General features: G+C 39.3%; 1 protein-coding gene across 1 annotated transcript in view; it reads left to right on the forward strand.

The window, feature by feature from the left end:
- The window catches only part of LOC133605797 (uncharacterized), a 57,110-nt gene extending 40,627 nt beyond the window's left edge, over positions 1 to 16,483 (forward strand). Inside the window, exons 16-19 of the mRNA XM_061959103.2 lie at positions 645 to 902; positions 982 to 1,135; positions 11,651 to 11,783; positions 16,344 to 16,483. Coding sequence (XP_061815087.2) covers positions 645 to 902; positions 982 to 1,135; positions 11,651 to 11,783; positions 16,344 to 16,462 — 664 coding nt within the window. The 3' untranslated portion in view covers positions 16,463 to 16,483. The remainder of the gene's footprint in view (positions 1 to 644; positions 903 to 981; positions 1,136 to 11,650; positions 11,784 to 16,343) is intronic.
- The last annotated feature ends 1,876 nt before the right edge of the window (positions 16,484 to 18,359 follow it).

Raw genomic sequence — 18,359 nt, forward strand, 5'->3', positions numbered from 1 at the left:
GTGCAGGCAGGATGAAGCAGCGCTTTTATTGTGCAACTGTGCAGTCGGTCTTTGGAGTTTTGACGACAGGTACGGCGCCAGAGTCTGTTGAAATAAAGTGTTTCTCGCCTTCCTGTCGGTAATTTTAATGAGCTGGCAGCAGCCAGCGTCATCTCAGGAGACCCTCGGGTGCCGTGAATGTCAATCAAGTGATGAAAGTGACGTCATAGTGAAGATTTATGATCGCTCATTTTTAGTACTATTTTTTTAATGCCTGGCTGGTGATCGACTGACACAACCTCCGAGATCGACCGGTAGCTCGCGATTGACGTAATGAGCACCCCTGGATTAAACACAACATCAAACATTATGTCACCACTGGTCCCACCGTTCCTAAAAAATAATGTTTAAAAAACGTAAAGTCTTGTCCAGATGTTTACTGACATATAAAATTCCTCTTTAAAGAACTTTTACTGCAAATTAATATTGGTCTTCGGTCTCCTTGACTACTAACAATCGGTATCGACCCTGAAAACAACTGTATCGGTCCATCTCTGTGTGCCAGAAGCAAGGTTGATGTTTTGACAATTAGTCCAGAGTTCCACAAACGCACAGCAGGGGGTGTCCTAAGATTGTTGCTTTCCAAAGTCCTCCTTGTCTCGCAGGCTCTCCGCCTTCTCTCTGGTGGAGTTCAACGCTTCCCTGCAGCTTGGCTTGACCATGAGCCTCTTCAGCGACGTGTCTTACAGCAGCAGCTTTCAAGACTCTGTCGGCATGGAGCCGGAGGACACGCTGTTCTTCCAGGTGGCGCTGGACACCAACAACTCCTTTGCCTCCGACGTCCTGGTGCACGTGGAGTCCTGCTGGGCCACGGAGAGCCCCGACCCACTGGAGGACCTTCAAGGCATCTTCCTCCAGGACGGGTGAGGGAATGACGTCTCTGTTCCCAGAATATGATATGATGGCTGTCCAACCACTTGGATGTTCCTTCTTCCTCTTCAGTTGTGCCATGGACAAGACTTTCCGCTGGCTCTCTGCTAACGGCCAGGCTCAGAAAAGCAGGTTCAGCTTGCAGATGTTCCACATGCCCAAGGAACTGCCTCTCTTTTTTCACTGCTTGGCCACCGTATGCGGACATCAGGAGCAGTGTACCAAGGTGAAGCCCGCCCATCAGCATACTAGTTGAAACACTAGAACATTCCTGCGGAATATTTGATGGACCTGCTATCCGTGCTCTGAACCTCTGACGTTAAAAAGCTAGCATAAAACTGAAGCAGCTAAAATTTGATGAAAATTTTGTATAAACGTTAGCTTGCTTATGGTGTCATAATAACGTAGAAGAAGTTAGCATACGTCTAACATGGCGCCAATGATCAAAAGCCATGATGTTTAAGTTTAATCAAACAAATATAAAGGTAGCATATGATGTTAGCATGCTAATGTTAGCATATTCAAATGGCAACAGTTGGCATACTTGCAAGATGGAGACAATTTTAAAAATCCATGAATTTTTGGTTTATCCATCCATTTTGTACCGCTTGTCCCTTTTGGGGTCGCGGGGGGTGCTGGTTTAAATGATCAAAATGAAATAAAATGCTAACATCGTTAGCTTGCTAATGTTGGCATGATAACAGAAAAAGTTAGCAAACTTATTAGATGGTTTCAAGTATCAAAATTAGATTTACAATTAGATAAAAAGCTAGAATAAAATGTTAGCATGCTAGCACTAGCATGTTATAATGGAAACAGTTAGCATGTTAAAATGGCAACAGTTGGCATACTTGCAAGATGGAGACAATTTTAAATATCCATGAATTTTTGGTTTATCCATCCATTTTTTACCGCTTGTCCCTTTTGGGGTCGCGGGGGGTGCTGGTTTAAATGATCAAAATGAGATAAAATGCTAACATCGTAAGCTTGCTAATGTTGGCATAACAGAAAAAGTTAGCAAACTTATTACCGTATTTTTCGGACTATAAGTCGCAGTTTTTTTCATAGTTTGGCCGCGCTCCAGTGCAACTTATTTTTTTATTTTTTTCCTTCTTTATTATGCATTTTCGGCAGGTGCGACTTATACTCCCAAAAATACGGTAGATGGCTCCAAGTATCAAAATTAGATTTACAATTAGATAAAAAGCTAGAATAAAATGTTAGCATGCTAGCACTAGCATGTTATAATGGAAACAGTTAGCATGTTAAAATGACAACAGTTGGCATACTTGCAAGATAGAGACAATTTTAAAAATCCATGAATTTTTGGTTTATCCATCCATTTTTTACCGCTTGTCCCTTTTGGAGTAGCGGGGGGGGTGCTGGTTTAAATGATCAAAATGAGATAAAATGCTAACATCGTAAGCTTGCTAATGTTGGCATGATAACAGAAAAAGTTAGCAAACTTATTAGATGGCTCCAAGTATCAAAATTTTAAAATTAGATTTACAATTGGATAAAAAGCTAAAATAAAATGTTAGCATGCTAACATTAGCATGTTATAATGGGAACAGTTAACATACTTGCAAGATGGAGACAAGTCAAAAGACTCCATTGGTTTAAATGATCAAAATGAGATAAAATGCTAACATCGTTAGCTTGTTAATGTTGGCATGATAACAGAAAAATTTAGCAAACTTTTTAGATGGCTCCAAGTATCAAAATTTGAAAATTAGATTTACAATTGGACAAAAAGCTACAATAAAATGTTAGCATGCTAACATTAGCATGTTATAATGGGAACAGTTAACATACTTGCAAGATGGAGACAAGTCAAAAGACTCCATTGGTTTAAATGATCAAAATGAGATAAAATGCTAACATCGTTAGCTTGTTAATGTTGGCATGATAACAGAAAAATTTAGCAAACTTTTTAGATGGCTCCAAGTATCAAAATTAGAAAATTAGATTTACAATAAGATAAAAAGCTAGAATAAAATGTTATAATGGGAACAGTTAGCATGTTAAAATGGCAACAGTTGGCATACTTGCAAGATGGAGACAATTTTAAAAATCCATGAATTTTTGGTTTATCCATCCATTTTCTACCGCTTGTCCCTTTTGTGGTCGCGGGGGGTGCTGGTTTAAATGATCAAAATGAGATAAAATGCTAACATCGTTAGCTTGCTAATGTTGGCATGATAACAGAAAAAGTTAGCAAACGTATTAAATGGCTCTAAGTATCAAAATTAGATTTACAATTACATAAAACGTTAAAATAAAATGTTAGTATGCTAACATTAGCATGTTATAATGGAAACAGTTAGCATGTTAAAATGGCATCAGTTGGTATACTTGCAAGATGGAGACAATTTTAAAAATCCATGAATGTTGGCATGATAACAGAAAAAGTTAGCAAACGTTTTAGATGGTTCCAAGTATCAAAATTAGAAAATTTGATTTACAATAAGATAAAAAGCTAGAATAAAATGTTAGCATGCTAACATTAGCATGTTATAATGGGAACGGTTTACATACTTGCAAGATGGAGACAAGTCAAAAGACTCCATGAATTTTTGGTTTGAATGATCAAAATTAGATAAAATGCTAGCGTATAATGTTAGCATGTTATAATGGGAACTGATAGATAGATACTACTTTATTGATTAAATTAAAAAACAATTAACATACAAGATGAAGACAAGTCTAAAAATCCATGAGTCTTTGGTTTAAATTATCAAAATGAGATCAAATGCTAACATCGTTAGCTTGCTAATGTTGGCATGATACCCGGAAAAGTTAGCAAACTTCTTTGATGGCTCCAAGTATAAAAAGCCATGATTTATTTTTTTTAAATGAATACAATTAGATAAAAAGCTAGTATAAAATGCTAATGTTAGCATGTTATAATGGCAACAATCCATGAATTTTTGGTTTAAATGATCAAAATGAGCTAAAATACTACCATAAAACATTAGTACGAACTAACACACTCAACCCAGTGGTATGAATGGGCGATGAGTCCTCAAACAAATATTTAAAAATGTGTACAAAGGTACACATTTATATATGTTACATATACACTCATAGTGTTTATTGCCACACGAACGTGTCGGGTGAAAACCCTTCCTCAGCGTGTACAAGCAACAAAGTGAATGGATCACATACACCAGTGGTCCCCAACCTTTTTGTAGCTGCGGACCGGTCAACGCTTGAAAATTTGTCCCACGGACCAAGGGAGTATGTTTTTTTTGTCATAAAAAAATACAATCATGTGTGCTTACGGACTGTATCCCTGCAGACTTTATTGATATATATTGATATATAATGTAGGAACCAGAATATTAATAACAGAAAGAAACAACCCTTTTGTGCGAATGAGTGTGAATGAGTATAAATGGGGGAGGGAGGTTTTTTGGGTTGGTGCAATAATTGTAAGTGTATCTTGTGTTTTTTTATGTTGATTTAATTTAAAAAAAATATATATATATATATATTTTTTATTTTTTTATTTCTTGTATGATCCAGTACTGGGGACCACTGACATACACCATTAACATGCTAACATTAGCATGGTTTACTTCGAGGGTGGCGCCAAGCATCAAAATCCATGATTTTTAGGATTAAACATACAAAATGAGCTAACATGCTAGTATTAAGTGTTAGCACGCTACCGCTAGCATCCGAGCACATGGGTTGTACTTGTACTTGTATGACCAGATAATAGAGATGTCGATATTATCGGCCGATAAATGCATTAAAATGTAATATTGGAAATTATCGGTATCGTTTTTTTATTATCAGTATCGTTTTTTTTTTTTTGTTTGTTTTTTTATTAAATCAACATAAAAAACACAAGATACACTTACAATTAGTGCACCAGCCCAAAAAACCTCCCTCCCCCATTTACACTCATTCACACAAAAGGGTCATTTCTTTCTGATATTAATATTCTGGTTCCTACATTATATATCAATACAGTCTGCAAGGGATACAGTCCGTAAGCACACATGATTGTGCGTGCTGCTGGTCCACTAATAGTATAATAATTAACCTTTAACACTTAATTTTACTCATTTTCATTCATTACTAGTTTCTATGTAACTGTTTTTATATTGTTTTACTTTCTTTTTTATTCAAGCAAATGTTTTTAATTTATTTATCTTATTTAATTTTATTAATTTTTTTAAAAAGGACCTCATCTTCACCATACCTGGTTGTCCAAATTAGGCATAATAATGTGTTAATTCCACGACTGTATATATCGGTATCGGTAATTAAAGAGTTAGACAATATCGGATATCGGCAAAAAGCCATTATCGGACATCCCTACCAGATAATAACCAAAGTGACGAGGCAGTTCTATAATATTCCTGCACCATGTCTGGTACCGTATTTTTCGGACTATAAGTCAACGTTTTTTTTCATAGTTTGGCCGTGGGTGCAATTTATACTCCGGAGCGACTTATGTGTGAAATTATTACCGTAAAATATCAAATAATATTATTTATCTCATTCGCGTGAGCGACGAAGTAAATGGCAGCAATCGTCACTCACACGCCAACCAATAAGAATTCGGTGGGGGAGGGTCATGGCAGAAGTGCATTGTGGGTCATGGAAGGCTAACTGCTATATGCTATACGCTACTGCCATAGCTATTAAAATGGATTACATCAACATTGGCGGTAACTTATAAAAACTGAGAAGGGCTGAACTAAAATGGCACCGAAAAGGAAATCATATACTGCAGATTACAAGCTGGACATAGTGAAATATGCAGCAGAAAACGGCGATCGAGCAGCAGAAAGAAAGGACGCTCGCGGCGCATACCAGGAGCGACACCGAGGAAGAAGATTTCATGGGATTTAGCGATTAGGAGTGACAGATTGTTTGGTAAACGTATAGCATGTTCTATATCTTATAGTTATTTGAATGACTCTTACCATAATATGTTTCGTTAACATACCAGGCACCTTCTCAGTTGGTTATTTATGCCTCATATAACGTACACTTATTCAGCCTGTTGTTCACTATTCTTTATTTATTTTAAATTGCCTTTCAAATGTCTATTCTTGGTGTTGGCTTTTATCAAATAAATGTCCCCAAAAAATGCGACTTATACTCCAGTGCGACGTATGTATTTTTTTCCGTCTATATTGTGCATTTTCGGCCGGTGCGACGTATACTCCAGAGCGACTTATAGTCCGAAAAATACGGTATATGTTTTTATATGAGTGAAAAAGCTAAATAATTATAATGGTAATAGTTAGCATGATAGCATCTAGCAAAGCAGCATGTTCTGAACGTACTCAACATTTAGACGTTGGAATCGCTTCGGAACCGATTAAACTAAATAAAGTTAAAGTACCAATGATTGTCACACACACACGAGGTGTGGTGAAATTATTCTCTGCATTTGACCCATCACCCTTGACCACCCCCCTGGGAGGCGGGGGGAGCAGTGAGCAGCAGCGGTGGCCGCGCCCGGGAATCATTTTTGGTGATTTAACCCCCAATTCCAACCCTTGATGCTAAGTGCCAAGCAGGGAGGTAATGGGCCCCATTTTTATAGTCTTTGCTATGACTCGGCCAGGGTTTGAACTCACAAATACCATTGTCGCCTCAATTCAGCGGTTCTTTGAGAAAATCCACCAGTAAAAAGGGTACCTAATCAATGGGCCTGTTGAGTCTTTTTCTCTTATAACTAGAGATGTCCGATAATGGCTTTTTTTGCCGATATCAGATATTGTCCAACTCTTAATTACCGATTCCGATATCAACCGATATCGATATATACAGTCGTGGAATTAACACTTTATTGTGCCTAAATTTGTTGTGATGCCCCGCTGGATGCATTAAACAATGTAACAAGGTTTTCCAAAATAAATCAACTCAAGTTATGGGGAAAAAAATGCCAACATGGTACTGCCATATTTATTATTGAAGTCACAAAGTGCGTTATTTTTTTTAACATGCCTCAAAACAGCAGCTTGGAATTTGGGACATGCTCTCCTAGAGAGAGCATGAGGGGATTGAGGTGGGCGGGGTTTGTAGGGGGTAGCGGGGGGGTGTATATTGTAGCGTCCCGGAAGAGTTAGTGCTGCAAGGGGTTCTGGTTATTTGTTCTGTTGTGTTACGGTGTGTTCACAGTGTGGCGCATATTTGTAACAGTGTTAAAGTTGTTTATACGGCCACCCTCAGTGTGACCTGTATGGCTGTTGACCAAGTATGCTTGCATTCACTTGTGTGTGTGAAAAGCTGTAGACATTATGTGATTGGGCCGGCACGCAACTGCAGTGCCTTTAAGGTTTATTGGCGCTCTGTACTTCTCCCTATGTCCGTGTACCACTCCGTACAGCGGTTTTAAAAAGTCATACATTTTACTTTTTGAAACCGATATCGATCATTTCCGATATTACATTTTGAAGCATTTATCGAGCATCCATAAAACTAACCATAATAAAACAAACACTTTCTGTATTATTTCCACTCTCGCTGGGATGCCGACCGACGGGACGCTCACATAATTCCGTTTAGATGAAGATTCAATCGCAATCCTCACAAAGGGTTAATAAAAAGGTGTCACAACAAGAATCTTTTTCACCATCTGGGGGAATGGGAAAGTGGACCAGAGTCACTTTTGTCTACATTTTAAAGCATTTATCCGCCGATAATATCGGTAGCCCGATATTATTGGACATCTCTACTTATATCGTCACCATGGTAACACAAAATGTTCCAAAAATTAGAGAGCGCTCTAGCCACCATTTAAACCTTTCCAGCGGTATAAGATGTGCTGGGGTTCTTCGGCCGGTTCATCCCGTATTAAAGACGGCAGAATAAGATGGAAGAAGAGAGGAGGATAGGTCCAAGCAATATTGTTAGGTGGTAGACACAGGTCCGGTGGCCATGGATGAAGTGCTGGCTGTCCAGAGACGGGACCCGGGCTGGACCGCTCGTCTGTGCATCGGTTGGGGACATCTCTGCGCTGCTGACCCGTCTCCGCTCGAGATGGTCTCCTGCTGGCCCCACTATGGACTGGACTATAACTGAAATTTATATAGCGCTTTTCTAAGTACCCAAAGTCGCTTTACATGTAGAAACCATCAATCATTCACACCTGGTGGTGGTAAGCTACTTTCATAGCCACAGCTGCCCTGGGGTAGACTGACGGAAGCGTGGCTGCAATTTGCGCCAACGGCCCCTCCGACCACCACCTATCATTCATCATTCAATTCACCGGTGTGAGTGGCACCGGGGGCAAAGGGTGAAGTGTCCCGCCCAAGGACACAACGGCAGCGATTTTTTTGGGTGGTAAGAGGCGGGGAGCGAACCTGCAACCCTCAGGTTTCTGGCACGGTTGCTCTACCCACTACGCCATGCCGGACTCTCACTATTATGTTAGATCCACTATGGACTGGACTCTCACAATATTATGTTAGATCCACTATGGACTGGACTCTCACTATTATGTTAGATCCACTATGGACTGGACTCTCACTATTATGTTAGATCCACTATGGACTGGACTTTCACAATATTATGTTAGATCCACCATGGACTGGACTCTCACTATCATGTTAGATCCACTATGGACTGGACTTTCACAATATTATGTTAGATCCACTATGGACTGGACTTACACAATATTATGTTAGATCCACTATGGACTGGACTCTCACAATATTATGTTGGATCCACCATGGACTGGACTCTCACTATCATGTTAGATCCACTATGGACTGGACTTACACAATATTATGTTAGATCCACTATGGACTGGACTCTCACTATCATGTTAGATCCACTATGGACTGGACTTACACAATATTATGCTAGATCCACTATGGACTGGACTTTCACAATATTATGTTAGATCCACTATGGACTGGACTTACACAATATTATGCTAGATCCACTATGGACTGGACTTTCACAATATTATGTTAGATCCACTATGGACTGGACTCTCACTATTATGTTAGATCCACTATGGACTGGACTTTCACAATATTATGTTAGATCCACTATGGACTGGACTCTCACTATTATGTTAGATCCACTATGGACTGGACTTTCACACTATTATGTTAGATCCACTATGGACTGGACTTTCACAATATTATGTTAGATCCACTATGGACTGGACTTTCACAATATAATGTTAGATCCACTATGGACTGGACTCTCACTATTATGTTAGATCCACTATGGACTGGACTTTCACAATATAATGTTAGATCCACTATGGACTGGACTCTCACTATTATGTTAGATCCACTATGGACTGGACTTTCACAATATTATGTTAGATCCACTATGGACTGGACTTTCACAATATCATGTTAGATCCACTATGGACTGGACTCTCACTATTATGTTAGATCCACTATGGACTGGACTTTCACAATATTATGTTAGATCCACTATGAACTGGACTCTCACTATTATATTAGATCCACTATGGACTGGACTTTCACACTATTATGTTAGATCCACTATGGACTGGACTTTCACAATATTATGTTAGATCCACTATGGACTGGACTCTCACTATTATGTTAGATCCACTATGGACTGGACTATCACTATTATGTTAGATCCACTATGGACTGGACTTTCACACTATTGTGTTAGATCCACTATGGACTGGACTTTCACAATATTATGTTAGATCCACTATGGACTGGACTCTCACTATTATGTTAGATCCACTATGGACTGGACTCTCACTATTATGTTAGATCCACTATGGACTGGACTTTCACAATATTATGTTAGATCCACTATGAACTGGACTCTCACTATTATATTAGATCCACTATGGACTGGACTTTCACACTATTATGTTAGATCCACTATGGACTGGACTCTCACTATTATGTTAGATCCACTATGGACTGGACTCTCACTATTATGTTAGATCCACTATGGACTGGACTTTCACACTATTATGTTAGATCCACTATGGACTGGACTTTCACAATATTATGTTAGATCCACTATGGACTGGACTCTCACTATTATGTTAGATCCACTATGGACTGGACTCTCACTATTATGTTAGATCCACTATGGACTGGACTTTCACAATATTATGTTAGATTCACTATGGACTGGACTCTCATTATTATGTTAGATTCACTATGGACTGAACTTTCACAATATTATGTTAGATCCACTATGGACTGGACTCTCACTATTTTATGTTAGATCCACTATGGACTGGACTTACACAATATTATGTTAGATCCACTATGGACTGGACTTTCACACTATTATGTTAGATCCACTATGGACTGGACTCTCACTATTATGTTAGATCCACTATGGACTGGACTTACACAATATTATGTTAGATTCACTATGGACTGGACTCTCATTATTATGTTAGATCCACTATGGACTGGTCTTTCACTATTATGTTAGATCCACTACGGACTGGACTTTCACAATATTATGTTAGATCCACTATGAACTGGACTCTCACTATTATGTTAGATCCACTATGGACTGGACTTTCACAATATTATGTTAGATCCACTATGGACTGGACTCTCACTATTATGTTAGATCCACTATGGACTGGACTCTCACTATTATGTTAGATCCACTATGGACTGGACTTTCACAATATTATGTTAGATTCACTATGGACTGGACTCTCATTATTATGTTAGATCCACTATGGACTGAACTTTCACAATATTATGTTAGATCCACTATGGACTGGACTTTCACAATATTATGTTAGATCCACTATGGACTGGACTCTCACTATTATGTTAGATCCACTATGGACTGGACTCTCACTATTATGTTAGATCCACTATGGACTGGACTTTCACAATATTATGTTAGATTCACTATGGACTGGACTCTCATTATTATGTTAGATCCACTATGGACTGGACTTACACAATATTATGTTAGATCCACTATGGACTGGACTTTCACACTATTATGTTAGATCCACTATGGACTGGACTCTCACTATTATGTTAGATCCACTATGGACTGGACTTACACAATATTATGTTAGATTCACTATGGACTGGTCTTTCACTATTATGTTAGATCCACTACGGACTGGACTTTCACAATATTATGTTAGATCCACTATGAACTGGACTCTCACTATTATTTTAGATCCACTATGGACTGGACTTTCACAATATTATGTTAGACCCACTATGGACTGGACTCTCACTATTATGTTAGATCCACTATGGACTGGACTCTCACTATTAGATCCACTATGGACTGGACTCTCACTATTAGATCCACTATGGACTGGACTTTCACAATATTATGTTAGATCCACTATGGACTGGACTCTCACTATTAGATCCACTATGGACTGGACTTTCACAATATTATGTTAGATCCACTATGGACTGGACTCTCACTATTAGATCCACTATGGACTGGACTTTAACAAAATTATGTCAGACCCACTCGACGTCCATTGCATCCGGTCTCCCCTAGAGGGGGTGGGGGGTTACCCACATCTACGGTCCTCTCCAAGGTTTCTTATAGTCATTCTCATCGACGTCCCACTGGGTTGTGAGTTTTTCCTTGCCCTTATGTGGGCGCTGAACCGCGGATGTTGTTGTGGCTTGTGCGGCCCTTTGAGACACTTGTGATTTAGGGCTATATAAATAAACATTGATTGATTGATTGATGATTGTTACGGGCCGCTCCGCCTAACCAATTCTGCCTTATTCCGTCCAACATGTAGAACTGCACCGGCCACCAGCGCACCCAGAGAGCCGTCAAGCAGATCGCGGACCGGCGGTGGAAACAAGCCGCGGTGGTGTCCGCAGGACCCCTGGTGGTCAGCCGGGGGAGGTCAGGAGTGCGAGCACCTTCCTGTGAGTTTGCATTTCTGCCTCGTTAAGGTCCCTGCCAGATGTTAAACCATACTTGTCAACCATCCCCATTTTCCCGGGAGACACCCGAATTTCTGTGCCCCTCCCGAAAATCTCCCGGGGCAACCATTCTCCCGAATTTCCCCCGATTTCCACCCGGACAACAATATTGGGGGCGTGCCTTAAAGGCACTGCCTTTAGCATCCTCTCTCACCTGAAACCTTCACCCCTCAACAGCAGCATGCTGTCCAGGCGTCCGCTTTTCCTCCACATAAACAGCGTGCTGGCCCAGTCACATAATAATGTAGCGTTGGACGGGTTTAACAATGGTCTTTACTAGAAGATGTCAAGAAATGCTGACACGTATGATCTTTTAACTTGTTTAATAATAACGTTGATTTCAAGCGCACACACACACACACAAAGTGAATACCACGATACTTGGTCAACAGCCATACAGGTCACACTGAGGGTGGCCGTATAAACAACTTTAACACTGTTACAAATATGCGCCACACTGTGAACCCACACCAAACAAGAATGTCAAACACATTTCGGGGGAACATCCGCACCGTAACACAACATAAAACACAACAGCACAAATACCCAGAACCCCTTGCAGCACTAACTCTTCCGGGACGCTACAATAACATCTGCGGCTTTTGGAGCTCAGTGCACAACTGCACACACAACAAGGAGACGAAGCAGAAGAACGAAGAAGAAGAAATACGCTTGCAAGTTCCAAAATGATTGGAAAAAAGAATTTAATTTTATCCAGGACAGCTCCGAAGGGGAAAGGGGTATGCTACTCAGTGGCCTAGTGGTTAGAGTGTCCGCCCTGAGATCGGTAGGTTGTGAGTTCAAACCTCGGCCGAGTCATACCAAAGACTATAAAAATGGGACCCATTACCTCCCTGCTTGGCACTCAACATCAAGGGTTGGAATTGGGGGTTAAATCACCAAAAATGATTCCCGGGCGCGGCACCGCTGCTGCCCACTGCTCCCCTCACCTCCGAGGGGGTGAACAAGGGGATGGGTCAAATGCAGAGGACAAATTTGGCCACACCTAGTGTGTGTGTGACAATCATTGGTACTTTAACTTTAACTTTAACTGCCTTCACCTCAACCCCGCCCCCCCAATCCCGCCACCAACACCCCCATCTCCCGAATTCGGAGGTCTCAAGTTTGGTAAGTATGTGTTAAACGTGCAAACAAGTCTTAATTAGCAGCAGCTCAGACACATGGCACCCACCTTTATGTTTACTCCACAAGATGGCAGTAGCTGCATTTGAAGTAGATTTAAAAATGCTGCTAGCATTACTCGGCTGTATTAATGCTGACTCGGCATTTGTGGCACGATTGCAGCGTCAGTTCTATCACTGCTGTGTTGTGCAATATCAAGTAGTTGTGGTGAAAGAACGCGACAGCGTGTTTTACTCCCCACTTTCTCATGCACTCCACAGCATTCAATTAATAAAACAAGTTTGACTTAAAGGGCAACTACACCTTTTTTTTTTTTTTTTAATTTTGCCGATCGTTCACAATCCATACGTAGACAACACATGTTTTTCTTTTGTTATGCATTCTAAGTCATAAAATATGGCAAGTAAGAGGTGGTTACAATGCAATGCATATAATGAGAGTACATTACTCCGCCCACGAAGTCTTTCAAAAATAATCCAAAAACCGCCAACTTGTGACCTGAATATTAACACGTATTAGTGATATTGTTATTATAAGTGCTAACACAGAGCGCTAACTAGCTTATGCTGCTATATTGACATATTGAGCTGCTGCATCGCCTCGGAGTTGGTGAAAGTTAATTCTAGATGATAAATCATGCCTCTCACCTGGATAGTAGAAAGTTGTGGACATAAACCCACGAGTTGGTCAACTTTGACGTCCAACTTGGACCCGGAGATGGCCAGAAAGACAGGTACATCTTTTTTTTTACCCTTTGTGAGGATTATGATGAATTGTTAATGTAAATTGGAAAATACAAACATCCCATCAGTCTTTATCCCAGTGAGAGCAGACATTGTACAGTAAGTATTTGTTTTATGTTTGTTGTCTCTCTTCAAGTCCGCCATGATTAGTAGTGTTGTTGTTGAAGGGAAAGTGAGCGTTTGTGAAATTAGTACACCGCTGTATGCTTAAAATGATCAAAATACATAAATATGTTATTATGAATATTACTACATTATACAAACCCTGTTTCCATATGAGTTGGGAAATTGTGTTAGATGTAAATATAAACGGAATACAATGATTTGCTAATCATTTTCAACCCATTTTCAGTTGAATGCACTACAAAGACAAGATATTTGATGTTCAAACTCATAAACTTTATTTTTTTTTTGCAAATAATTAACTTAGAATTTCATGGCTGCAACACGTGCCAAAGTAGTTGGGAAAGGGCATGTTCACAACTGTGTTACATGGCCTTTCCTTTTAACAACACTCAATAAACGTTTGGGAACTGAGGAGACACATTTTTGAAGCTTCTCAGGTGGAATTCTTTCCCATTCTTGCTTGATGTACAGCTTAAGTTGTTCAACAGTCCGGGGGTCTCCGTTGTGGTATTTAGGCTTCATAATGCGCCACACATTTTCAACGGGAGACAGGTCTGGACTACAGGCAGGCCAGTCTAGTACCCGCACTCTTTTACTATGAAGCCACGTTGATGTAACACGTGGCTTGGCATTGTCTTGCTGAAATAAGCAGGGGCGTCCATGGTAACGTTGCTTGGATGGCAACATATGTTGCTCCAAAAGCTGTATGTACCTTTCAGCATTCATGGCGCCTTCACAGATGTGTAAGTTACCCATGTCTTGGGCACTAATACACCCCCATACCATCACAGATGCTGGCTTTTACACTTTGCACCTATAACAATCCGGATGGTTCTTTTCCTCTTTGGTCCGGAGGACACGACGTCATGTTTCCAAAAACTATTTAAAATGTGGACTCGTCAGACCACAGAACACTTTTCCACTTTGTATCAGTCCATCTTAGATGAGCTCAGGCCCAGCAAAGCCGACGGCGTTTCTGGGTGTTGTTGATAAACGGTTTTCGCCTTGCATAGGAGAGTTTTTAACTTACACTTACAGATGTAGCGACCAACTGTAGTTACTGACAGTGGGTTTCTGAAGTGTTCCTGAGCCCATGTGGTGATATCCTTTACACACTGATGTCGCTTGTTGATGCAGTACAGCCTGAGGGATCGAAGGTCACGGGCTTAGCTGCTTATGTGCAGTGATTTCTCCAGATTCTCTGAACCCTTTGATGATATTACGGACCGTAGATGGTGAAATCCCTAAATTCCTTGCAATAGCTGGTTGAGAAAGGTTTTTCTTAAACTGTTCAACAATTTCCTCAAGCATTTGTTGACAAAGTGGTGACCCTCGCCCCATCCTTGTTTGTGAATGACTGAGCATTTCATGGAATCTACTTTTATACCCAATCATGGCACCCACCTGTTCCCAATGTGCCTGTTCACCTGTGGGATGTTCCAAATAAGTGTTTGATGAGCATTCCTCAACTTTATCAGAATTTATTGCCACCTTTCCCAACTTCTTTGTCACGTGTTGCTGGCATCAAATTCTAAAGTTAATAATTATTTGCAAAAAAAAAAAATGTTTATGAGTTTGAACATCAAATATGTTGTCTTTGTAGCATATTCAACTGAATATGGGTTGAAAATGATTTGCAAATCATTGTATTCCGTTTATATTTACATCTAACACAAATTCCCATTTCATATGGAAACGGGGTTTGTAACACGTATTAGTGATATTGTTTTTAAAAGTGCTAACACAGACCGTGATGACAGAGCGCTAAATAGCTTATGCTGCTATGTTGACGTATTGAGCTGCTGCATCGCCTCGGAGTTGGTGAAAGTTAATTCTAGATGATAAATCATGCCTCTCGCCTGGATAGTAGGTTGTAGACATAAACCCACAAGTTGGTCAACATTGACATCCAACTTGGACCCGGAGATGGCCAGAAAGACAGGTACATTTTTTTAACCTTTTGTGAGGATTATGATGAATTGTTAATGTAAATTGGAAGATACAAACATCCCATCAGTCTTTATCCCAGTGAGAGCAGACATTGTACATTAAGTGATTGTTTTATTATGTTTGTTGTCTGCCATGATTAGTAGTGTTGTTGAGAAAGTGAGCGTTTGTGAAATTAGTGCACCGCTGTATGCTTAAAATGATCTAAATACATAAATATTACATGTTATGAATATTACTACATTATATACTGTATATACTTACAGTGTGTATACAAAACCTTGATGGAGGTTTTTGGAACGCTTTATAGGCAGAATGGAGCGACTATTATTGGCTCCTTTGTTAGCTGACTTTTGCTAGAGTTTATTTGACTTAGAATGCATTAAAAAAAGAAAAACATGTGTTCTTGTCTTACATAAGAATGATAGACAAAACGGTTTGGGTAAATAAAGACCTCAGCAACAATGGACAAGAAGTATAGATTGAGCGCGAGACGATCCTAACGTAAACATGACTTAATGAACTATTATTGGTGTCTTTGCAGGGATGCAGCACATGACCATGATCTTCATTGTCGTGGGATCAGTCAGCATTTTGGGAGTAACTTTATTGTCAATGAGTGCAACCAAAGCCATCATGTCCTTCTATGAACGACGTAAATAAAGCCTTTTATTTCTACTTTTCTCTATTGTTGTCTTCTTAACTGTTCCACTTGACATTGTCATTGACTTTCCACCCAGGTTCAACTCTTATGTAATATCTATATAGGGCTAGACAATAATGATCATTTTGTAATATTTAAATCAGGGATGTCCACTTTTTCACTTTCCAAACTTTGAGACCAAACATGAAATTGAAAGTTAAGTTAAGATGAGAAGTGTCTGCTGAATGGGAGGTTGTTAATGGTGTACCACAGGGAAGTGTCTTCAGTCCCCTTCTGTTGAATGTGATGATTAATGCTGAATGAATATGCTGATGATGCCATTATTTGGGTTGGGAGATCCTGGTCGTGTAACCAACATAATTAAAGAAGCATAAAGTCAAATAGAACAGTGGACATGTCACTGGAGATTTCAACTCTCTCCAGTAAGTCCTGCTGCATAATGTTGACCAGGAAGTAAAGACTAGATATTTTTAAAAAGGTTTTGCATTTTAACATACAAAAATGGGCTTGTTCTTGGTGGCTCACAATGCAGCTAATGGAAGCAATCTATTCTACCTCTAAATCACTTTAAAAATGCATTCAAAAACCGTCAATACTTAATTTACGTTTTGTAACCTGTATAATAACCAAACTGTAGTGACATTGTTATTGTGTGTGTGTGTGTGTGTGTGTGTGTGTGTATATATATATGTATATATATATATATATATATATATATATATACACACATGTATAGTATATATGTGTGTGTGTGTGTGTGTGTGTGTATGTATATACAGTATATATACACACATATATATATATATATATATATATATATATATATTAGAGATGCGCGGATAGGCAATTATTCCATCCGCAACCGCATCACAAAAGTCGTCATCCATCCGCCATCCACCCAACCAACATTTTATCAAAACCACACCCGCCCGCCATCCGCCAGTTGTTATATATCTAATATAGACGATGCAAGCATATTAGTGAGGTTATAAAGCTGTTGCCTGTTAAAGAAAGGAGACTGATCCAATGTAGCAGAGACATTCAATGCGTGATAATATTATTTATCATTATTATAGTATTATTGTCATTTCCATTAAGAAAGTGTTGACTATTGTTGCCAATGCCCTCAGATCAGGAGTGCGTTCCTCACACTTTGTGTGCGCAGTTCCAGCAAGCAGAACGATGCTTTTAAGAAGTTAAAAAAATGTTTTAGAAAGACTAGTTCTATATTTTCGTTTGGTAAAAAAAAAAATTCTGAATTTATTTCAATGAATATTAACTTGTTAACGTTATAATGCTCAAATAGGGACGAGGGCGGGGTGCACAGTGAAACAGTGAACAATTTCGCGACAAAGATAAACCTTTATTGATTGATCTGCAGCCATGACAAAATATCAGACAATCTCCATTGTCAACGACAGGCAGGAAAATAAAGATGAACACATAGCCTATGTTGTAGGCATAGGCATATAGGCTCATACGTTTTTAAGTTGAAATAAAAAAATAAATAAAAAATGTGCCTCATAAGCCTTAGGCTGTCAATCACGCGCACAAACTTAAATTATACAATAACATATGTATATGTCATCCCTATTTAAACAAAAATAAATTAAATAAATAATAATAATACATTGCCTGTAACTTATTGGCCAAGGCAAAAAGCTGAAGGGGGGAAATCAAACCCATCAGACTGCACTTAATCATCAAACTTGAATTATAATGAAAATAGACGGTCGCGACAAACAAAGCAGGCTAAATATCCTTACATTGTAGCCAATCGGAGATGCGATCATGCGCTTCACTTGAAAGCGAGGCCAAATAATTAACACACAGTAGTATATCTCGAATAGAAAAAAACACAATAAACAACGCAATTGCCTCAATTCCTTTGCATTA

The sequence above is a fragment of the Nerophis lumbriciformis genome, linkage group LG05 (genome assembly GCF_033978685.3).
Source record: "Nerophis lumbriciformis linkage group LG05, RoL_Nlum_v2.1, whole genome shotgun sequence".
NCBI classification, from domain to species: Eukaryota; Metazoa; Chordata; class Actinopteri; order Syngnathiformes; family Syngnathidae; genus Nerophis; species Nerophis lumbriciformis.